Here is a 26,048-nt window from a genome sequence, read left to right as displayed (position 1 = left end):
TCCAAAAAAGTTTCCAGTTAAACGCATGCTCATTCTAATATGAAATAATAGAACTAATTAATTTATTAAAAAGCTTATTTGGGTAGCTGTCACTAGATTGTTTCGAAAAGATAGAAATTCTATAAATATAAAAAACAGATTATTGAAGAACTGGGGAACTAGGGATAAGTAAATTAATACCACCATTTTCTTTTCCAGATTATCAACAAACTTTCTGTGTTCACCGGAATAATATTAATATGTAGGTATATTTTATTATGTTTATCTGAAAGTTTAGGACCTAGCTAATTCAATGTTTAAATCTGGAACGTATAGTAATCATCATTTATGATGCTACAATGTTGGTAAATTTATAATTACATTAGGCGAATCAGGCGAAATTGTTTTAAAACACCATCATAAATGATATGCTATATTAATTAGTCACACATTTAGGAAATCTGGAATTATACAGGGTGTCCCAGAATAACGTTACTACGTAAGACCACAGATTCGTGGACTCAAAATTGGCAGATTTAGGCTAATTCACCTATATCCGAAATCCCTTCGTTTGACCGCTAGATGGCCTAAAAGTTAGTGAAAATTGTCTGAATTTTGCAAATAACTCGAATACTTATTAATCGATTTTGATTATTTTTGGGGTGTGAACTTTTACTTCCGATCTACACATTTTGGTGTTACATAGTGTTTTTTAAAACTTACAACTCCCACAAAATTGATGTGTGGTGAAAATACCCATTCATAACTTCTTCCTCTTTCGAGCAATAATGACAACTATTTTTTATCTGATAGGCGATACCGTTTGGAAGATTTTGGAACTATTGTAAAATTTTGATTAAATGAATGGTTTAGGTACAAAAAATATTTTTTAAATGTCTACATTATCTTGCCACTCATATTACAATACTTAACAATGTGCTAGTAGACACTGATTTTGTAGATTGACTGTAATTTCAGTTTGATTAATTGATTTAAGTCATTGTACCTGACAATTCTTAATGACTATTTACTACGATAAGATATACCACATGTTACTTCATTTTTCGATATGGATACACACACACATACGACGAATTATTGACATCATGCCTAATTTTATTGAGATAATTAGTAAAAAACAATCAAATACAATAAAAAATACTGGAGATAAAAGTAACAAAGTTGATGTTATTAAATTTAGTACAACTTTAAAAACTGTTCAAAATAACCACCGTTATTTGACAACAAAAGTTAATTCAGTGAAGAAAGTTTTGCAGTACTTGAGGGCAATTTTTTTAAAACATTTATGGCAATTAGGATATGCCTGCACAACTATCCTTCAGTGTTAGATGTGGAAGCATACACTGTTGTTTTCACGGTGCTCAAAGATATAGTTGCAAGGTGTTAAGTCTGGTGAACGTACAGGCGAGTTAACAAGAGCATTATCCCTTTTACAGATCCATCGGCGTGAGAATCTTTAGTTCAGATAGATATTGCCAGATATTTACAGTGAAATGTGGTGGAGCTCCATCATGCATAAACCACATGTTAGCTATGAGTAATAACGGCACACATTCCAATAACTCGAGTAAAGTGTTTTGCAAAAATTCTAAATAAAATTCCCCATTCCGTCTATTGGGTAGAATAACGGGGACAATAATAATACTATAAATGCGTTGTATTTGATATTTTTTCCAATTATTATTTGAATAAAATTAGGCACATCGTAAATAACCTGTGTATCCATATCGAAAAATGAAGTAACATGTGGTATATCTCATCGTCGTAAACACTGATTAAGAATTGTACGGCACACAATGACTTAAAAATCAGACTAAAATTACAGTCAACCTACAAAATGACTGCCTACTAGCACTTTATTAAGTACTGTACACGATAATGTAGACATTTAAAAAAAAAATTTCAAAGAGTTTCAAATACTTCAAACAGTATCGCCTATCAGATAAAAAATTGTTGTCATTATTGCTCGAAAGAGGAAAAAATTATGAATGGATATTATCACCATACATCAATTTTGTAGAGGTTGTAGGTTTAAAAAAACACTCTGTATAACACCAAAATGTGTAGATGGAAAGCAAAAGTCCACACCCCAAAAATAATCAAAATCGATTAATAGGTATTCGAATTATTTACAAAATTCAAAAAATTTTCACCAACTTTGAGGCCATTTAGCGAGCGGCCAAACTAANGGTTTAAAAAAACACTCTGTATAACACCAAAATGTGTAGATGGAAAGCAAAAGTCCACACCCCAAAAATAATCAAAATCGATTAATAGGTATTCGAATTATTTACAAAATTCAAAAAATTTTCACCAACTTTGAGGCCATTTAGCGAGCGGCCAAACTAAGCGATTTCGGATATAGGTGAATTAGCCTAGATCTGCCTATTTTGAGTCCACGAATCTGTGGGTCTTCCGTTGTACACGTTATTCTGAGACACCCTGTATAGGTGAAATAATCCATCAAAGCATTTTCAAGTGTCCTGATAGTAATAATTGTATTGAAATTAAAACTTATATTCTGATCACAAGCCATCGTCATAAGATTCTTCCATGATTCATTGATTAATAAAATAAATAACTCATAATAATAATGTCTCAAGTTTTTATTATCTTTAAATTAACACAAAGAATAGTCTAATCTATAATCAGTTTCTTACTTTCTGGTTCATCCAAATATTTATGCTTATTTTCTTCAAATAAGTCAGTCAACTTCTCCATGAATATAGTATGATATTTATCAATATCTTCTTGGGTGGGCTTTTCAATTTTTGGAACCCCAATTGGTTTACCTACTAGAAAAAAACAACACAAACTTACTATCACTCCAGTTATAATTTCATATCAGTATTTATAACATAAAATATTACAGCCGATAAAAATATTTTACACGTGTCTGCACTGTAAAAAAGTTTCACTCAAATTTCATTCAATTTTACTCAACAATGTATCAATTTCTGTTGCATCAGAAATGAGTGAGTTTTACTCAAATCCGAGTTACTGCTAACTATCAGTTGAGTGACTTTTGGCTGTGTTCTGAGTATATAAAACCAACTTAGAGTTGACTTTTTCTCTATATTATTGAGTCATTTTTTACTCAGACTTGGTTTTTAATTAATTAAATATTGAGTGCAAAAATAAATACAAAGTAAATGATTAATTAGGACAGTGTTGAAATTAATTAGACGCTATACAGCGTGTTGTGCAAATGGTGAACTTGCATATTAGGGAGATATTGTAAAAATAATGTCTCAAATCTACATTTTTTTTATAGTATCTATTAACCCTTGAAGTTAAGACATGAAAATCGGTATTTTGTAATAACTTTTTTGCAATTTGTATAATTTTTTGGGTAAACGCCATGTTATTTGCTATTAGGTCTACTAATGTGTACAATTTACCTAATAAATGCTTCCATATTACTAATGTTTGGAGTGGTTTTGCACCACTTTATATTTTCTTGAAATTTTAATTTAAATATCATTGTCATAAACTACCAAACAGTCTTGGTGGTTTTCAACATGGTGAGTATGTATTTAGGTTTGTATTTTCGGATAAATGTTACTAAAGTTTATTATTAATAGAGCACCATATACAGGTTGTTACAAATTCGCTTCTCACTACAAGAATCTCGGAAACGGTAAGAGGTACGATGTAGCTTAAATGGAGGCAAAGTTGCGTAATCAGGGGACCAACATTATGTCTCTAAGAAGTCAAGGCTAACATGATTAGTTTTCGAAATATTTGAAAAAAAAAACGAAATTTTGGAAATCTGTTTTTGTTTCATTTCAGCCTTAATTTGAGGTGAAATAGAAAAAAGAAGAACACTTTCTCATGGCCACTTTTTGCCCTCTATCGAATGGCATAATCAATTTTTATATGTAACTTCTCGTCTCTCCAGGACCATCATCAACTTCATTTTTTTAAATATGACCGCAACACCCAATAAGTTGTTGAGTCAAAATTAAAACTTTATTACAATTTTAATTTTATTATGACAAATTAATTCTTAAAAATGCATATGAACAACCAAAACGCCAACTGAATATTATTCTTTAAAAGAATTCAGTAAATGTTCAAAAACATTTTCGTTTTGGCAAAGGTTGAAAATGAAGATCAGCGTAATATTAATTACGGAATTTATTATATCTGTAACCGCAATTGTGAAAGAGCATGTCAGATGTATTTGTGTGAATATCCTGAAAAAAATAGATCGAAATTTGTTTGAATTTTGACTTTTGAACTATGGACACGGGAATAAAACTCCAATAATTTTTTATTTTAATGCGTGGTGGTAATAGTTTAAATAACCACATGGATTTCACAGGGTTTGACGACACTTACAATGTACGATAATTCAATAAACAAAGAAATCTAAATAAAAAATTTAGATAAATTTGGAACGAATACACTGAAGATGAATATTTCGAGACAAAACGTCTAAATCTGGTTCGGGTTGAGGCAGTACAGTATTGGCAGCTATGAAGGCTTGCAAAAAATGTTATAAAATTTCCAGGGTCGTATTTAAAAAAATGAAGTTGATGATGGTCCTGGAAAGACAAAACGTTATATATAAAAACTGATTATGCCATTCGATAGAGGGCAGAAAGTGGCCTCGAGAAAGTGTTCTTCTTTTTTCAATATCACCTCAAATAAGGCCGAAATGAAACAAAAACGGATTTCCAAAATTTCGTTTTTTTTTCAAATATTTCGAAAACTAATCATGTTAGCCTTGATTTTTTAGAGGCATAATGTTGGTCCCCTGATTACGCAACTTTGCTCTCATTTAAGCTAGTTTGTATCTCTTACCGTTTTCGAGATCCCTGTAGTGAGAAGCGAATTTGTAACAGCCTGTATGTTTTTACTGCACTTCTTCTTTTAATACCCTTCCAACAATACAATATAGTCTACATAAAAATTAATTTTGTAGAGTATGACCATAGAACATGTAAATATAGGCCAAATTTTAGAAAATCTATTAAAAAGTTAACCAGGATTTGTTTGTCCCATTAAATTTCTATTTAGCCTCTACTCTGCAATCCTATCTAAAATGAGCCACCCTGTACACTGGATCTCATTTTTAATGTTACGCTAGGTATTTCTGTTATTACTAAATCGTAGAATCCAGTGGCGTACTTAACTTTTTAATAACTCACATGAAAACCATAGTTGATCATGACGTAATGAGTCACTATCAAATTAAACATCCACTAAATTTTACCAAAAAAGAAAATATAGATAAAATGTCAACGTTTCAGAAAAGCTTCAATAATTACCGGGATATCCTAGCAAGACATTGAGAACAGGATTAACTGTATGGTTGGTCATGAAACACCTTTTTATATAGTTTAGAAAAAAATATCCACCCAAATAAATCTGATCGAGAATGACGGATAACTTACCAACAGTCACGACTGGATGTCTACGGGGAATAAGTCCGAAGGAATACTGGAAAAATCCTCTCCCTATAGGTATAACAGGCGCTATGACAATCCACTTCCTCAACGCCTCTTGATACCTCCTCAAACGAGGTCCGTCCAGTTGGTCGAACAAATCATTCTCCCCAAAAGAAAAGACAGGCACCAGGTGAGCACCGTTACGCAGTGCTAGCTTAACAAAACCTTTGCGTCGTCTCAATACAATTCTATATATCTCTGGTTTGCAGTTGAGGGACTCCTTGGCACCTCCTACTACTATCCCCAAGACGTTCCCTCCACCAGGCTTCCCCAAAATATATTCAATGGATTCCGCAGAGGACGCTACCGCACCCAAACTTAACATCAATTCTCGACAAAACGGAAGCATAAATTGCTCAGACAAAGTTACAAAATATCTCTCATGATGAGGAAAGTACTCATCGAAACCACCATAGTTCGTATTTAATACACTAAAAATCCCACTAGGCATAACCCCGTGTGGAAAGCATCCAAACAAATATTTTTGTTAGGATCCAATATCACTCCATCTGATTTTACGCACTGCAATGGAAAATAGTCTTTGAAATACTTCCACCACTTCCAGGATCTAACCCAAGGACTGATCCTACCACCAGTTTCTGCAGCGTGCCTATCTATGAAGTATACCCATATCAAATATGGTAGCACCACCCACCTAAATCTTGTACAAAGAACCAGATATAGTGCTAAGAATGCACCTATTATACCCCCCAAGGCGAAGGTAACCAACCAAGCTGCTGCTGCTAAAGTTTGCAAGCGTCTTTCCAGTGGTACGTTTAAAGGAGCAAACTTAATACCAAGTAATTCCATCTGAAACAAAACACGTTTTGTTTTATTATTTTTTTCTTTTGAGAAATTATACACCACATAATGTAGACATTATACAACACCTAACAATCCCGGTTACTTTACAAATTAAAAAACGTATTAGAAATTGGTAGCAGCCATAGACAAATTACTAGCTATTTACTAGATATTGTTGGTGTAATCCAAAGTTAGTTGGGGCATGTAGCCCATAGGGTAGTTGTTTCCCCGCAATATCTACAGTTACAGTTCTTATCTGTGAGGTTAGATTTATTTTGAATGCCTAGATTTTTGGTATCGAAGAACATTGTTTGAGCACTTGATAGAATTTTTTAGAAAAACATATTTTGCATCCATTTAAATTAGCTTATTACATTTATAATAAAGTTAATAAGTGAACATTGCGAGGGTAACGAAATAAACTAACTTTTGTTTATTTATAATGCAATAGACTGTATGTTTTTATATTTTTATATTAATGGCATCTGTTTTACCTTTGTTCAACAACAATACAATATTTTAAATTTCTTGTCTGAAAGCTTTTATAAAAAAAAACAGTTACTGGTTAACAAATAAAATACGCAATATTTTTATCGCTTTGAATCGCGAAGAAAATTGGTGGTTACATCCTCTACTACCAGGTATGCAGTGGAACAGCACTTTTATTCTCTTCTTAATCTCTTGCCAAATTCCAAAAAGCGAACTGGATGCACTGATTAACGTCTTTTTTAACGAGTTTTTAAATATGCACAAACGATTACCAATACCGCTATTTACCAAAGTGTTCCTCATATAATTATTTCACAACTCAATGGACATAGAACAGGTGCGTGTAGAGAACACCAAAACAAGTTGATGTTTCATATGAATTTTTTCTTATGCCTACGGTTGCGGAGATATTGGCCTGAGAAAATGTCTTAAAAAAATTGAAAAAACTAGGTATTTCAGCAATGCATTAATACAGAACAACCAAATTTTGTAAATATATTTATTTTATTGACGTCTTTAGCCGGTAAAAACTTAAAGTGGCCGGCATCTCAAGAAGGGGTGGTTTAGGGATGGGTCACCCTTAAAATTTTATAAATTTTTTCAACCCTATCTTAATTTACAATTAAGGTCTACTAATTTAATTCAATTTTACAGTTTTTTTTATTCTTATCAATTTTCGAGGAACCGTCCGTTTTTGAGAAAATTGCAATTTTGTAACAGGGGTCAAAACCGATTAAATACTACTACACTACTACTGATTTAAGGCCCAGTTTTATATAACGCAAAATTTAACAAACAGTACTATTTCTATGAAACTGATTAAGTAATAGTAAAAAATTAACACTGCTCCCATCTTCTCTTACACATAAATTAACCCTTCGCCGAAAGTCGAAATCTACTCTATACTCTATAATTCAATGTCATTTTTTATAATGGTGCATTTATTATTGATGCGGTTCCATAAATCTTCCTCAGTTTTAAAGTCCCCTAAAGAAATAAGTCACATTTATTTAAATGGGGTGATCTCGGTGGCCAGTGTTGAGGGCAGTTATTTCCACGACCTATCCATCGATTTGGAAACTGTTGGTTTAAAAATTCCTGAACATCCATTCTTACTGAAATATAGAGGCGCACCATTGTGCATAAACCACATTTCACGGCGTAATTGTAAAGGCAAATCTTCCAGTAGTTCAGGAAGAGTATTTTGCAAGAAATCCAAATAAGTGGCGCCGTTTAAGCGGTTTGGTAAAATAACTGGACCAACCAAATATCGCCCAACAATACCTGCGCACACATTTATTCTAAACTGACTTTGGTAATGATGGGTTACTGTAGCATGTGGATTTTGATTTGAATATTCATGACTGCTGTGCATATTTATAATCCCTTTCCGTGTAAAGCCAGCTTCATCCGTGAAAAGAATGGTCCTGTGGAAACCAATGTTCTGATCTGAAATTACAAAAAATCATTCTTGGCTCGAGGTCTCGCGGTAATAGTTCTTGAACTTTTTGAAAATGATATGGACGCAGCAGATTACGTCGTACAATTCGATGGACCGTGGACTGTGGTATGTTAAATTGCCGGGATCTTCTTCTGGTACTGGTTTGGGAATCATTTTCAATATTGTCCAAAATATGCTCCTCATTTCGTGCATTCACTGCAAATTCGCGACCTCCAACATTTTTTCGGCGGCAAAAAGAACCTGTTTCCCTAACCTGTTTCTGTGTTCAACACTGGTAAATGTTTGACGATTTGGAATAATACGATTAGGAAATCTTCGGTATTCCTCTACACTTCTGCAGCAATTATCTTCGCAAAACCCCAATATTGATAGCATATTAATTTTCTCATTAAATGAAAATTTCTGCCATTTTTAGCAATAACTAGCGGCCCGTCCCGGCTTCGCACGGGTGGACATTTACTTTAAACATTTTGGGATATAAAAAATATAGTCTATGTTACTCAGGGATAATGTAGCATTCTAATGGTGAAAGAATTATCGAAATCCATCCATTAGTTTTTGAATTTATTCGTAACAAACATACATACATACAAAAATACAAATCTTTCCTCTTTATAATATTAGTATAGATTATCACGACAGTTAAATTTAATTTGTTAAACGGATAATAGTTATTATCGCATAGATTGTCTGACTCACTACGTTCGTCAGACAAACTTTCCATGCTTAGCACATTAAGTATCTTATTCTCCGAATATCATATACTATTTTTTCTTCAAACGTTATAAATTATAGGTAAAATCAATAAAATAACCACAAAAAAAAACGAATTTTAAAGATTGCAACTGAATCTTTAACTTATTTAACTGTATACAGGGTGAGCCATTAATAATGGTACACAGCTCAATGGCAGTTTGTTAACGTCAAAATATAGCGATTGAGCTAAACATGCCTTAATCAATTGTTGCTCCTTTTCGTTCTACAGGGTGTTAAAGTTGAAAAAATATTTTCGATTTTTTGCTATATTTTAAGTATGTATGGACCGATTATTTGAAAAATTTGTAATTTTACATTTTTTGAGGTGGCAAATACGAATATTCAAATAGTGTTGGGATCACGTCAAACTTTAATATTAATCTTATCAAAACTCCTCAAAAACCGTTTCGGGACCCCCGAGGAACTGACAGGGATAAATACCTTTGTCACCTCCGGGAGAACCTGGCAGCGGTACAAGATCAGGAACCCAGAAACAATGAAGAGATTGAGGTATTCGAGAATACTGTACAATCTGCCATAAAAAGCGCCTTTATAACATCCTGCCCCCTCAGATTAACTAGGCAAACCGGCGCAACCACGGGTTGGTGGAACCGGGAACTGAGCGAACTGAGGAAGAAGGCCAGGACATCGTTTAACAAGGCAAAAATGACAAGACAAGACTCAGACTGCGAAATATACAAAACCCACCTGAGACTTTTCAAAAAACTGGTCAGGAAAAGACAAAGGGATGCATGGAGAGCCTACTGCGAGGAGATTGAAGACTACTCGCAGGCTGCTAGGCTATGTAAGATCCTTGCAAAAGAGAAAGATCATGATATAGATCTATTAACCAGAGAGGATGGCGTGAGAACCGCCAATCTAAATGAAAGTCTGGAACTGCTGATGCGGACCCACTTCCCGGGATCCACATCAATGGAACGGGAAGATTGGCCAGACGAAATTGAAAACCCACCCGCAGTCTTGGATTGGCAGATTGCCAACCAAACTGTAACTAAAGACAAAATTAGATGGGCAATGCAGACCTTCTCACCCTTCAAATCACCAGGCACTGACGGTATATATCCAGCCCTCTTACAATGGGGCTTGGATGTTTTAATGCCGCACCTGGAGCGGATGTTTAGGCTGTGTTTTGCACACCTTTACATTCCAAAGATCTGGAGGGAGGTAAGGGTTGTATTCATTCCCAAAACAGGGAGGCTGGATTATACCTCCCCAAAGGCGTATCGACCCATCAGCCTGACCTCGTTTCTGTTGAAAACGATGGAAAAGCTGTGTGAACGATACATAAGGGATAGTGTGCTGATGGACAGACAGCCACACCCTAATCAACATGCATACACTCCAGGGCGATCTACCGATACTGCTCTCCATCAGGTGGTGGGCAGGATCGAGAAATCTTTGGACAACAAGGAGTCCACCCTAGGGGTATTCATTGACATAGAAGGGGCGTTTGACAAAACGTCCTTTCCCAAAATCAACTCGGCTCTCATGGAGAGAGGGGTTTCTTCCACCATCTGCAGATGGATATCGAATATGCTCACAAAAAGAGCTATACAAATCAGTGTGGGGGATGCCTCCGCGAGAGGAATTGTTGCAAAGGGCTGTCCGCAGGGAGGTGTTCTATCACCACTGCTGTGGAACTTAGTTCTAGACGGTCTCTTGTGCCACCTCAACTCGGAAGGCATCTATACCATCGCTTATGCAGATGACCTCACTATGCTGATTAGCGGTAAATTCGAAGGGATCCTTTGCCAAAGAATGCAAACAGCCCTGAGAATTATTGAAAAGTGGTGTGAGGACCATGCTCTGTCAGTGAACCCCAGGAAGACGGAAATGGTCCTCTTCACGAGGAAGAGAAAATTGGGGCCAACAAAGGCACCAACTCTCCTAAACACTACGCTAAGCTTTGCATCTGATGTGAAATACCTAGGGGTTACACTCGATGCAAAGCTAACATGGAATCTTCACTTTGAGAGAAGATTAAAAAAGGCGTACATATCCTATGAGCAGTGCCGCAGAACCGTTGGCAAAACCTGGGGCATGAAACCAAATGTGGTTATGTGGATATACACTGCCATAGTGAGACCAATGTTAGCCTATGGGGCTGTCGTCTGGTGGCCGAAATCCCAGCAGACGACAGCTAAACAAAAGCTCAGCCAAGTACAAAGGGTTGCCTGTCTGAGCATAACTGGAGCTATGCGTACAACACCTACCATAGCAATGGAGGTAATGCTGTGTCTGCCACCTCTGGATATTTATCTAAGAGAAATGGCTTTGACAACCATGCTTCGCCTCGAGAACGTTGGCTTAAAACCGGTTGTAGGATGTGGAGAAGTCAGAAGTCGCCTGTGGAATGAGGTCGTCAGGAAGACGCCCCTCCTGCAGGCAGACACTGACAGTATTTCTCCCCGGTTTGCATTTGACAAACCCTACACCGTACTCATTAAGAGACAGGAGGAGACCGCCCGTGGAGATGTAATTAGCATCTTCACAGACGGATCAAAAAGGAAGGAGGGTGCAGGATGTGGAATATACTCTAGATCCCTGCACATCCGATATCAGTGGGCAATGGATAGGCATGCTACCGTTGTACAAACGGAGTTAGCAGGCATAACCATAGCCGCGAAGGAAATTGCCCGCAGGCATACTACGGGCAAAACCATTAGAATCTACACGGATAGTAGACAAGCACTACTGACCTTGCGTAATCATAAGATAATGACTAGGACAGTATGGGAATGCCATGAAGCACTGGTTGTGGCCTCGGCCGCTAACAGCATATCTGTATGCTGGGTAAAGGGACACGAGCAGTGCTATGGCAATAAAGAAGCCGACAAGCTAGCCAGGAGCGCATCGGGCCTCAACATTTTTGGACCCGGCCCCTCCAGTGTGCTTCCGTTGTCGGCACTTGTTGGAATTATCAAGGAAGACACCCACAAAGAATTTATGAAACGGTGGGATGAAACAATCAGCTGTCACTTTGCTAAGGAGTTCTTAGTGTATCCTAGCAAAGACACAGCCAAAAAATACCTGGCTATGTCTAGGTCAAATCTTCGCCTGGTGACAGGTATTCAAACTGGACACTGTTGGCTAAGGAAACACCTTTACAATATGGGGAAGTGTGAAACACCTCTTTGTAGGGGCTGTGAACAGGAAGACGAGACGGTGTTGCATTTACTATGTGAATGCACTGCCGTCTCGTCAACAAGAGAGTCCATGTTGGGAGAACGCTGGCCTTCAATGGCCTATATTAGAGAGACCCCCCTGAGCAACGTCACCACCTTTTTCACTGTAATAGGCTGGTTGGCGGCTCAGGTGGATTGATCTCTCTAATGGAAGGATGTACAAGGGGCCCAATGGGGCCTAAGTGCTGTAGCTTTGCTACCCTCCCCACAATTCCAGACTCCAGACGTCTAGGAGCCGCTAGTTGTAGTGTCCTATCAATGTAAAAATATGTCTAACTTCTTATATTTAACAATTTTGAATTTTTTACTCGAAATTATTGAACTACGTTCAATTCTAAATAAAAAAGGTATACTCGTTACAAATCGACTCAACTGTTTTCGAGATACAGACGTTTTAAGTTTTTGAGATTCGACGGGAATTAAATTAGAAAATTATTTTTTCCAAATTAGTAGGCATTGACATAATAAATTAACAATTGTCACTTCAATACCATATTCTTTCTGCCAATTCTACTCAATTTGATTAGGAAGTAGTTTTTTTTTTGTCGTTATTTTTTAGAGAAGAGATTATCTTAATACAAATTTCCGTTGAATTGGACGCGATAGCGAAGTACCTTGGCCTGCACGTAGCCCTGTTTTAAATCCGCTAGATTTTTACTTTTAGGGATATCTTAAATCTTTAGTTTACAGAAACATTATTAATGGTCATGAACAACTGTGGACAAATATTCAAGAATCAGTTCATATCATCAAACAACATAGCACTTTATTTAACGTCAAACAAAATTTAAATAAAAGGCTAAGAAAGTGCATTGAACTTGCTGGTGGTTAATAATCTGTTAAGATATGCATAATAAAATTTTCAGTTGCTGTAATGTTTGTCAGGCTTGGTATCTTAAGACCTGCTAATTTTCTAATTTAATTCCCGCCGAATCTCAAACATTTAAAACGTCTGCATCTCGAAAACGGTTTAGTTTATCGATTTGTAACTAGTATACCATTTTTATTTAGAATTGAACGTAATTCAATAATTTGTAGTTAAAAAATTCAAAATTGTAAAATACAAAAAATTAGACAGATTTTTGCATTGATAGGACAGTATAACTAGCGCCCTCTAGACGTTACCCCAACACTGTTTGTATATTCGTATTTGCCTCCTCGAAAAACGTAAAACTACAAATTTTTAAAATAATCGGTAAATACATACTTAAAATATAGATAAAAATCGAATCTATTTTTTCAACTTTAACACCCTGTGGGTGTGGGTAATTGATTAAGGCATGTCTGGCTCAATCACTATATTTTGACGTTAACAATCTGCCAATAAGTTGTGTACCATTATTAATTACTCACTCTGTATATACATTTACTTATCGTTACCATAGATACGTAGTTGCATCTATCAAAACAAAAATTTGATGTAGCGTCGTATCGGTTGACAGTGACTAAGAAATATTGTTATGAGTACTGATATCGCAAGAGGTGGAGGATTCTTAAATTATGCAAATCTTGATAATTGTGCTTTTACTATAAATATTAATAATAAATAATAAATATAAAAAAAATAAATGTTCATTATTAAAATTGAATTCATAGTACTATAATGTGTTTATACTCCTAGGAGTATAAGTAGGTACTTACTTAGTAACGTCACATAAGTTTGAAGAAAAATACATTTATATAACGTCAGATTTGGCAACAATAAAATCCTAGCAATAGAACAATTGAAAAGCAGCAGTAGCATAGCTTACTCGCAATTATAAAACCACACCATTTTTGTTCGATTTTGACCCCTATCACAAAATTACAATTTTCTCAAAAAACGGATAGTTTCTCGAAAAATTGACATTTGATTGATTGATTGATTTTTCTGAGGCCAATATATCCGCAACTGTAGGTATGAGAAAAAAAATTCATATGAAACTTGTTTTGGTGTCCTCTACACGCACCTATTCTATGCCCATTGAGTTGTGAATCACCCTTTATATTCCGTATTTTCTGCCAGCACTGTAGATTTTAATTCCTTAAATAAATTTGCGTCATTGTATTCATGTATCAAGAGTATGTTTTGGTACAAAATTGAAGTTTGTATTTCTGAAAAACTATTAACAAATATTATTATCAAAATTAGTAAATTTTTATACCAACCATAAATTAAAAATGTAAATATTTATATAACACAAACCTATTTAAAAATCTCAATGTTTAAACAAAAAAAATTATAAATATAAAAATATAATGATAGATTATACCTTCTATGTGATATTATCCAGAACTCATTACTTAACTTTTAAGTGTTTATTATAACATTATAACTTGAAAGAAACCACAACTTATTTGTCAGAAATTTTAAGAGAAAGAACAATGTTTATCTCTTCCGATAAGTGATGAATGATCTTCTTCGCAAGACGATATAAAGTACAAAGTCAAACAGAATATTTACATTGTATAGAGTGTTTTTTGAATAATAAAAATATAGTACATAAAAATGCAGAAAAAGCTGAAGAAATCTGTGACTTGAATATACCAGGTGCGTTCCAAAATAAACAGGACTTTTCGATAATAGGTATTTCTAGTGAGGCCATCTATTGACAATTACATGCGTCGAAAAGGTAGGTCATCTACACATGTACTGTTAAAATTCCATGACCTTTGGACAAGCGGAGTTATTGCGTCTGAAATATGTTTGTGTCATCGGTACAAAAATGAGCATCGAACAAAGAGCTAATATTAAATTTCGTTTTAATTGTGATGATTTTTTAACTCGTGACAGAGTCCATGAGTGGTATACGCGGTTTGAAAACGGTTGTGAGGACATAAATGATGAACAATATGTTGAATTCATCAAAGATCAGCCAAAATCTCATTGAAGTTTATGGAATTTTGAATTCCTTACATAGATTCCTTACATCAAAATAATGCGATTAAGCCAAACTTACCTTGGTCCATTTGTGGCTAATAAAAAAGTTACAGGGCGTTAAATTTGAAATTTTGAATTCGAAATTCTTAAAATTCTTAGAAAGTTTTCAAAGGATTCTTTTGAAAATTTGGATTAGGGGGTTTTCTGGGACGAGAAAAACGAATCCGTACTTAATTTTGCTGTAGACGCTAGAGGGCGCTACGAAATGTACTCTTGGTTGATAAAAACTGGTTATAACTTTTTTATCAGTGTGTGTACGAAAGTTTTAATAGAAAAATATTGTTCTCCTATCTATTTTTCACAAATAAGGGATACTTGTTTTATGTCGATAAATTTAACCGTTTTCGATTTATTTCTTGTTTTTCTATTGGATGCAATAAAATAAAATAAAATAAAAGTTTGTAGTTACTTACGTAAAACTGTCATAGTAAGCTTTGGTTATTTGAAAACAAATTGTACTATTGACAATTAGCTGATTGACAAGTAACTTATGTTAAATAGTGTATTCCTTTAAGTTTTTGTTTACAATTAATAATATCGCGTGAAATATGCCTCGCCATAATTTATTTTCTAATGAAGAAATGCGAGATATGGTATGTATTTATGCAAAAGAAAATTTTAATGGACGTCGTGCGTGTCGCAGGTATTTAGAAAGTTACCCAAATAGATTACAACCAAATCACAAATTATTTAAAAATCTTTATGACCGGTTAGGAGATACTGGATCGTTTCGTCCTAAAAAACGAGATGCTGGCCGTCCAGGATATTTTGCTTCGTGTAACAGAAAATCCTGAAATAAGTTTAATACGAATGTCTGCGGCTGTAGTGGTATCTAAATCATCTATTCATAGATTATTTCATAATGAAAAACTGTACCCGTATCACTCAGTGCAGAATTTACTACCTGCAGATTTTCCAGATAGGGAACAATTTTGTCTTCGATTGTTAGACCGACACAATGATCCACACTTTTTAAGCAAGGTGCTGTTTACAGACGAAACCACATTTACTCGCCGGAGCGTTTTCAACTTCAGAAATAAACATGTTTGAGATAATGAAAACCCGCATGTATTAAGAGAACGTCATTTCCAACATGAATTTAAGAAAAACATTTGGTGTGGTATTGTTGAAAATCATCTGTTGGGCCCTATTGAATTGTCATATTATCTGAATTGCCGTTCTTACTTACATTTCTTAGAACATGATTTTGAGGAACTTATTGATGATTTACCATTAAATGTAAGACACAATATGTTTTTTATTCAAGACGGTTCCCCTGCCCATTTTTCTGTACATATATGAAATCGTGAAAGGTCGCGCCAGCACGTTTTCATGGCCCGCACGAAACCCAGATTTAAACTCCATGGATTTCAGTATTTGGGGTATTTTGAAATAAAAAAAAAAAGTTTACATTGACCCTATTAATACACGAGATGAGCTGTGACAAGCAGTTTTAAATGCTACGAATTTATTAAGAAATGAAGAAAGACTATTTAATATTAGACAATCATTTATCAAACGAATAAGATTGTGTATTAATGTAAACGGGGGTCATATTGAGAATTTAATGTAGACACCTGAATGTAATTAAATTATTATTAAAAATAATCTTTAGTTTTTTATGTGAGTAACTACAAACTTTTATTTTATTTTATTTTATTGCATCCAATAGAAAAACAAGAAATAAATCGAAAACGGTTAAATTTATCGACATAAAGCAAGTATCCCTTATTTATGAAAAATAGATATGAGAACAATATTTTTCTGTTAAAGCTGACGTACACCCACTGATAAAAAAGTTATAATCAGTTTTTATCAACCAAGAGTACAATTCGTAGCGCCCTCTAGCGTCTACAGCAAGATCAAGTACGGATTCGTTTTTCTCGTCCCAGAAAACCCCTAATCCAAATTTTCAAAAGAATCTTTTGAAAACTTTCTAAGAATTTTTAGAATTTCGAATTTAAAATTTCAAATTTAACGCGCTGTAACTTTTTTATTAGCCACAAATCAACCAAGGTAAGTTTGGCTTAATCGCATTATTTTGATGTAAGGAATCTACTCTTGCCCTGTGTTCCATTAATTTCGGGACACCCTGTATAATAGAAACGTTGCATACATTTCGAATGCCATTAAATTTTCGTGGCTGAAAGCATAAAACTATTGAATTTTCGAAACAGAGAGAGAGAGATGCACAAACCAAATTTGGACAAGACATAGCCAATACAATGCGGAACATCGCCTTACTGTTAAAAATGTTGTCACCGCCGTTCTTGGTGGTGAAAATTCGAAATATTTGGAATTATTCAATTTTCGTGGCTGAATACATACCTAGGTATTGAATTTTCGAAACCGCGGGAGATGCATTAATTAAATTTTGACAGGACATAGCTAATACAATGCGAAACGTCGCCTTACCATTAAAAATATTGTCACCGCCGTTCTCGGTAGTAAATATTCAAAACAAAATTTGATATTATTGTTAATTTTGTATATTATATTATAATAATTTACATACCTTTTTCCTTCTGAATAACTTTTATATTAAACACATAAATGTCCAACCATTTATTATTTTTAGTTCTCAGAGATTTTTCACTCAAATTCACAGAGTTTACAAAAATTTTAGACTTCTGCAAAACTAAAGACAAACAAATAATATGCACGTTGCGATCGAATAAACTACATTCCCAGAACGCAAATTACTTTTTATATACCCTAATAACATTTACGTATTTTAGCTAATGAATATTTTTCGCACCTTGGACCAAACTAGTGTAAACTTCTTATAATATCCTTAACTCATTACTGGCCAAAACGGGAAAAACACATTTTTTTAATGATTTTTTTTTTATTAAAGTAGGTATATTGAAAATACATACATTAAGACTAATTTACTATTGAAAAAATCATAAACAGTATTTTGGAAAAAAACACGTGGGTGCATATACGCACCATTGGCTGAAAACAGTTATTAAAATTAATAGAACAAAATTAGTTTTATTTTTTTTATGTGAAAATTTTCAAATCAAGCTGGATGCAAATGCACTTTACACAAATAAATGCGAAATTATTTTTGCGAAATCGACACTTTCTTCTTGCACTATTAACCTCTCTATAATATATGCCCGATATTGTCAAATCTGACTTCACCTGGTAGAGCGGATTGAGAGGATCTTTCATGGGTTCAGTTGAATACTGCGGTATTTGAAGCAACATCGGTGTTTTCTGTATCTAAAAACAGTGCTAAATCCGAAAGAAATTTTAGCTGAGATTTCGCTCAGTGGAACGTCATCTTCCAAATCATCATCACTATCTATACTTGGTTGTATTTCATACGTTCCTGCAATATCCGTCTGCAATCCCTCTTTTTCAAAAGTAGATCAAAGTTTTCCTCATCTGTAATTTAATCTGTTTCTGGTGGCACATAAAAAACAACAACCGATCACAATCTGAATCCTCTTCTAACAAAGCAAGTAACACTTTAGTGGTTAGTGCCCTTTTCATTTTCTATTTTGACAAATGACTGCAATAATATAAACAAAATTCTCTATAGCTTCTATAGTTCTATTCAAATCAAAAATCTCTTACCTCATATTGGCACTAGATGTATCCAAAAAAAATAGTTATTATGCATTACAAAAAACTAGTTCAAACAATATTTTATACAAAACTATACTTTTTTACACAAAGGAAAACCGAGAAGTACACTGTGCTAATAATGAACTGATATATGTTCTGACAAGTCCTGTATTTTATATGCTAAGATTTGTCCAGACTTGCGGAGTGAATAAATAATATGTCAATCGTTATCGGCCAAAGGTGCGCATACGCATCCACTACATATATGTATCATTATGACCATCGTTTTGAAAGCATAAGTAAAAAAACTACATGACTATCAAAATAGATCTTTTATTTACATCTGGCTCAAAAAAAAAAAGTCGCCCAATTTTAACAAACTAAAAAAAAAATTGGTTGAAAAAGGGAACCAAAAGTTTAAAAAACCGAATTTCCTTAAAAAAAACAAAAATAAAAAAAAAATAATTTTAATTAAATATAAATACTAGTACACTCTCTGGACTGTTGGCACAAGATTCTATAGGTAGGAAAGCATAGAATTTTACGGATGATCTCAAAAAAAAATTAAAATAAAAGGGTGCGTTTACGCACCTTTGGCCGCTAATGGGTTAATGTAAATTTAAGACCTTGATGTACCTTAAATAATACAGGCGCTATTATTATATCAATTCGAACCTCTCCTAATTTATGCATCAATTTATTACGTAAAGAGTGAAATAAGTAATTGTCTATTAAAAAATACGGGGTATCCCGAAAGGCCGTGTCAAAAATGAAGGAATATACAGGGGAGGTCAAAATAGTTGTAGTACTTGATAAAAATTTATTTTTTTATCGGGCTTCGTTGTGGAGTTATTCTGCAAAGAAAGAAGTTTGAAAAACAAATTTCAATTATAACTTCCAAGTCGTTACCGTGTCAACAATGAAATTTGGGCAATTAAAGTAGCTAATGGTAATGTTCATTTCGAAGTTTAAATTGATATTCAATATGCCTGGATTATACAGGAGCTGATTAAATTATCTATTTAAATTTATAGATCTTTGATAGCGTAACCAAATTTTACATAGTTCAATTGCTCTCTCACTTTGCTAAAAAAAGTTATACCATATATCAGTCGAAATCTTTACCGTTTTTGAGAAAATCCAATTTTATTAACAAACAAGACTTTTAAGATGGCCCCAAAGAAAAAAATCGAGAGGATTAAGATCGGGAGACCGAGACGGACACGGAAAAGGACTACTTCGGCCGATCCATCGACTGGGAAATGTGGTATTTAAATAAGCACTTACTGCTCTGCTAAAATGGGTTGGTGCATCATCGGGCATATGCCACATGTTATTTCAAATATTTAAAGAGACGTTTTCCGATGACGGGTTAAAGTGTTCTTGCAGTAAATATAGGAATTTATCCCCATTTAAAGTGTCATCCATGATATTTGGTCCTACTAAGTAGTTTCCAATTATTCCCATCCATACATTAATGATACATTTTTGTTGGTGTTTTATCTGAACAATAACATGGAGGTTTTCGTTATTTCAGATATGCAAATTCTATTTGAAAAGCGGTTGGCGTAAATCCGAACAGCTTCAGAAACATTACATTCTGCAAGGTCGTACATTAGATGAATATCTGTAAATTCTTCATAGCTAAAATCCTCCATGCTATTGAATCAACAAATAGTATCAAAATGATTTATGACAAATATCTAACTGCTAATTATACTGTAACGTACTTTACTTGGTTTTGATTTTGGTGGTAACGGTTCGGTTCAGACGTTACTTGTGGCCGCCCCTCGATAGACTACCAATTCTAAACGGAATCTTAATTCGCAATTTCGAATTCTAGTTTACTATATTTATTGACGTCACTGACGTCCCTGTTTGGACGCATAATTTTGTGACGACCCTCGACTACTAGTTTATCGGCAGCCGGCGGTGGTGAGTGACGTCACAGGAACGTACTCCGGATTAAAATCTTTTTGTTCGGTTTGTCTCGGGCGCCAGTTTCCCTATCTTTTACGTTGGCGAAACTCCACGTGAACCCTACCCTCGGTTTAGAGTAAGTACTCGGGATAGCTGCAGTGAAGAAAGTTTAATTCCAGGGGTCTGTTATATTTCTCTTAATTTCAAGCAAAGTAGTTCTCTGAGTGTAGTGTTATTTTCCTTTCAAAATAAACGGTCTTATCAGTGTAGGTCACAAAAAGATAAGCGGACCCCTTTTTTACTGATCGGAATTTTATCAACTTTGTCGGCGTTAAGAATGAATACAAACGGGAATTATATTTACTAGATTTATTAATCAGGCCTATTGAATTTGAAACAAACAAACAAAAGTAAAACAGATTCTAATTACAATTATTATTACTAACTAAAACCAGGTATATACAATAAATTTACAAGCGGTGTAAGAATGAAATAAAATGGGTTAGAGCAATTATTATTTGTACGACGGATTTAAAATGCCGATACGGTTTTTCGGAGCTGTAAATAAATACAAATTAGTCAAAAGATCAGGACACAAAATCGGTACGGTAGAAAACGGAGTCTTTGGCGTTTGGTTTATTTAATAAACAATCTAAGACTTTACGAAACGGTACGCCAGAATAATATTCGGTTTTAAATTTCGGTCGGTGCTAGAAAGGGAAAAACAAATAAGGTTAATAAATTAGAGTAATAAATAATAATCAATAAAATAAGTCGTTCCCAAATGGCTCTGAAACAGAGAAAAATAATTACGGGTTACCCTAATTCTACCAATAAATAGTGGCGGCGGTTTCTAGCAAAGCGACGGAAATTAAGCGGAGATTCAACCAGTCAGGGAGAAAAAAGCCAAGCAATGCAGTTTACAACGGGCATAAATAAGCAAACGGTAGTCAGGAAAATGAATTTGTTGGTTAATAGGAGGCAAAGTCTGGGCGAGGTGCGCGTTCAAATGTGGGGCAGGTGACAGATTTCTCCCAGAAGCGGTGGGGTGCCCAGCCAAACTTCGAGGGTCTAGCCGTCGTTGCACAGCCGACACACAACGTCTTCTACTGGCGGTGGGATACCCAGCCAAACCAGCAGTTTCGGTTATTGTGCCTTACAGCGTTTATCAAACTTGGGCGGTGGGATACCCAGCCAAACCAGTAGTTCGGTTGATGTGACGGACAACGTTCGTTGAACGAGGGCGGTGGGATACCCAGCCAAACCTTCGCCGACAACGCTGTGGTCGTACTGTCTTGCCAAAGTTCAAAACGGCCAGACTTATACCATAGCAGGACAAACGAATATAGGAAAATACAATTTGTATTCCGGATGGTTGCTCCCGGCGGCTAACTCCTTGGGCCGGATGGCGGTCTATGGTCGGTTTCAGGTCCTCGGGGTGGTCCTCAGGCTGGTACTGGAGTACTTCGAGTTCTGGCAGCGAACTGAGGATTTTCGTCCAGGAAAGCTGGTTTTATTGCCTCAATCCCCCCTTGACTAAGTACGAGTCTTGGTGGGATTATGCGCGCGGCCCACGACGGTGTGGGGCAAACGGACGGTTCAGCTCGACTCGCGGGTAATAATTGCTCTTGTCCAATTACGTTAATTAAAAAATAAATGGCCAACGGCCTTGCAAAAAACGGAAAATTAATACTGGTTCATTACAATACATACTTCTTGGCAGTCATCTCAATTTCCATAGAAACCAAGATTTTTACAAAAATGTTAATATCGCATTTTTGATACAATACATCTATGTTGTTAATAAAATTCTATTTTCTCAAAAACAGTACAAGATATCAACTGATATAGGATATACCCTTTTTTAAGCAAAGTGAGAGAGGAATCGAACTATGAAAGAAAAATGTCTTTGGCAACGCTGTCAAAGATGTATGAATTTAAATGGATAATTCCGTCTGCTCCTGAATAATCCAGGCGTATTGAATATCAGTTTAAACTTGGAAATGAACATTACCATGAGTTTCTTTAATTGCCCAAATTTCATTGTTGTCATGATAACTACTTAGAAGTTATAATTGCAATTTGTTTTTCAAACTTCTTTCTTTGAAGGCGAATAACTCCACAACGAAGCCCGATAGGATTTTTTTTTATGAAGAACTGCAACTATTTTGCCGTCCCCTATATATCTCTACATTTTTGACATGAAATTTCCAGACACCCTGTATAATTGCTGACTGTTGCTTTGACTATTTCCAAAATATTTTGGTTTAGTTGCTGACCGTCCACAATGGATAAAGTCAAGATTGTCAAGGAACAAACAAATGCACATTTATTCGTATACTTTTCCGCTATTTAATTTACCATATTTAAATATTTTATCAATAAAGAAATTCTTGAAAGATGTTCGATAATAACCACATCGTGTTCCAAACAAAGGACATTTTTTTAAATAAGTTTTTCTATGAAGGAATATTTTTATGATCCAGAGGAAGTCCTAATGTGACCGCCACATAGTTCTTCGTATAGGGGACTCTGAAAGGCAACGTAACAAAAAACGACCTAATAATATTGTAACGAAGTGATTTTTAGCCAGGGTTTTGAGATACCCTGAACTGTTATTTTCTTTTCAATTTCATTTAAAAATAAGGTCTAATATAGCACCTCCATTTGCATCTTCAGCACCGTCAGTGAAGTCAGGCTACAGCCACCGGCCAGCAAGGGCAGTGCAGTCCCTCACCAGCCCCAGTAATAGAAATATTATCGTTTGCAGTAAGTACGAGTATTCCAAGTCCAGGTCGTGAAGACTGCCCAACCGTCAGCGTTCACCGTAAATACTTAGGAGTTGAACTGAATTAGAAATTCAGTTCACATCCACCTATCGCAACGAAAAGTCCAGTCCGTCAGCAACTCAAGGAAAATCGCCGTTTGGTAAGATCTTTCCAAATTCAGATTGTGAAGACTGCGCAGTCGCCACCCTTCGCCGTAGAAGCTTAGGAGTTGAGCGGAATTAGGAATTCATGCACTCATGCAGTTCACATCCACCCGTCGCATCAAGCACGACTGTCCAACAAGCGTCTAGCCACTGAAGTAAGTTTTGCGCATACCTAATAAGCAAGTCTCTTAAGGTAACCGGAAACCTGGCCAAGTAATTCTGATTCAGAGTTAGTTCTGTTCCACCGCTTCTGCAGAACAAACGTACCAAGCAAATAGTAGAAGTGAATAAAACGTTTAGTTATAGACTTGGTTACTGTCTATTTTGTTTTAATACTTTACTTTTCAGCCCTGTCAGCCGCCCGTCAGTCCTGAGGAGCCCTGTTGTGATTTGCCTTTAGTCGGGTTGCCACATCTTTGTTTTACCGTTTCCAGAATGACATAGTCAACTGTAGTTTTATAATAGAAATAGTTTAGGACTGTATACAGGGTGGTCCGAATTTTATGCAGGAAACTTCGAGGGCAGATAGACCTCTTTAAAATAATAGGTGTTTGCCTCATAAACATTGCTCTGAAATGATTTTTTGTTTGTATCTCTGGAATCTATTAACCGATCTCAATAAAATTTGATACAGATAATGTATGACAGGAGGTCTTGCATTCCCTAAAATATGAGCTCCAAAGGTTTAACCAGTAGTGTACAACTGGACAGGTGTCGCCCTCTTTTTGTAAAAAAAAACCTACGCCACTGTATTTTTTACAAGTTATTATAATGGATTTATATTCTAATGCACTAAAAACGTAAAAATGGTAACTTTAATTTTTTCCCTAAGATTTGCCGTTCTCAAGTTATTCATACCAATACAATACCCTGGTGACAGACACTTCTAACCATAATATTACAAGAATATTTATATTTATGCTTAAAAGTAAGTGTAATTTGTAAGCAGATCAACAAAATTCTTTACACATCACCTGTGAGGTAGTGTTCCTACTTCCTAGTGTGTTTTAATTTCCCCTGGAGGCCTAATCCACTATCTTTACAAATAATAAAAATTTAAATTAAAAGTAATAATAAAAATTCATTTACCAAGCAACAACAATTAAACAAGAAACGAAATTAACGTATTTACAATTGTTCAAAATGCGATCCATCCACAACGATACATTTCTGACATCTTCTATTAATGGAACTAATTGAAGCTAACATCATGTGGTGGTTTCCTTTCAATTCATTACACCCGTCTTCTATTCTCTGCAGTAGTCTTGTATCTATTGGAGTAGAGTAAATTTTACTTTTCAGATAGGTAATCCCAAACACAGAAGTCCAGGGGGTTTAGATCTAGCGATCTGGCTGGCCAAGACACTGAAGCCCCTGCACTATTTGGTCTTCTACCTATCCATCGTCCCCATATAATTTTCATTAAGCCATACTTGTATTATTCTTCTAAAATGCTCAGGAGCACCATCCATTTGCATCCAGTTATTTTGTGGTATATTTAATGGAACATCCTCTAATAATTCAAATAAATGGTTTTCTAGAGTTTAGAAATGATTGGAAATTTAGATGGAGTAGCAAGAAGAAAAGTCCACAAACTTTATTGCAAATTCACAGAAAATTCGTCTTGAAAAGATCTTGTCCGAATTTCATGAGGATTTTCTTGTGACCAAATATTGTGAAAATTTACTACCCCTCGCCTTGTGAACGTAGCCTCATCGATCCAAAGTATTTCTAGTAAGAATCTGCATCTCCTGGAAATAAATTTCCTTATGTAGAACTTTTCAAATTTTCGATTTACTCACCCCAAGTTGCCGAGACGTTCTTTAATCCAAAAAGATGAAAGCGACGGGTCTAAAAAATGTTGTTGATGTGCTTACAAATTGCATTTACTTTTGCATAAACATAAATACTATTGTAATATTATGGTTAGAAGTGTCTGCCACAAGGGGATTGTATTAGTATGAATAACTTGAGAACGGTGAAATTTAGGGAAAAAATTCAAGTTACCTATTATACGTATCTTGTGCATTAGAATATAAATCCGTTACAATAACTTGTAAAAAATACAGTGGCGTATGTTTTTTTTATAAAAAGGGGGGTGATTATGTCCAGTTGTACACTACTGGTTGAACCTTTCGAGCTCATATTTTAGTGAATACAAGGCCTACTGTCATACATTATCTGTACCAAATTTTATTGAGATTGGTTAATAGATTCCGGAGATATAAACTAAAAATCAATTTTTTTTAACAACTTCAACACCCTGTATCTCTAACACGAGGCCGTTCCAGACCTATGTTTATAGGGCAAACACCTATTATTTTAAGGAGATCTATCTGCCCTCGAAGTTTTCTGCATAAAATTCGGACCACCCTGTATAGAATAAATAACCTTTAATAAATGTAAATACTTATAAAGTGTAACTTTTATTCCTATGTGAAGTATAACTGTAGACCCTGGATACAGTGTCATCACTGTAGCTGCCTGTGTAGTGGTATTCCTGCATTGTAAACAGAAACTGGCG

The 26,048-nt window shown here is 35.1% G+C and overlaps 1 protein-coding gene across 1 annotated transcript; it reads right to left on the bottom strand.

The window, feature by feature from the left end:
• Positions 1–2,591: 2,591 nt before the first annotated feature.
• LOC108911489 (2-acylglycerol O-acyltransferase 1-like) lies at positions 2,592–17,695 on the bottom strand. The gene is given in 4 exon segments (XM_018716438.1): positions 2,592–2,795; positions 5,403–5,939; positions 5,942–6,266; positions 17,609–17,695. Coding segments are annotated over 3 exon segments (1,020 nt in total). The 5' UTR covers positions 17,609–17,695; the 3' UTR covers positions 2,592–2,637.
• Positions 17,696–26,048: the final 8,353 nt, after the last annotated feature.

The sequence above is a fragment of the Anoplophora glabripennis genome, unplaced genomic scaffold (assembly GCF_000390285.2).
Source record: "Anoplophora glabripennis isolate ALB-LARVAE unplaced genomic scaffold, Agla_2.0 scaffold693, whole genome shotgun sequence".
Taxonomy (NCBI): Eukaryota; Metazoa; Arthropoda; class Insecta; order Coleoptera; family Cerambycidae; genus Anoplophora; species Anoplophora glabripennis.
This window is presented reverse-complemented; position numbering and strand designations above follow the sequence as displayed.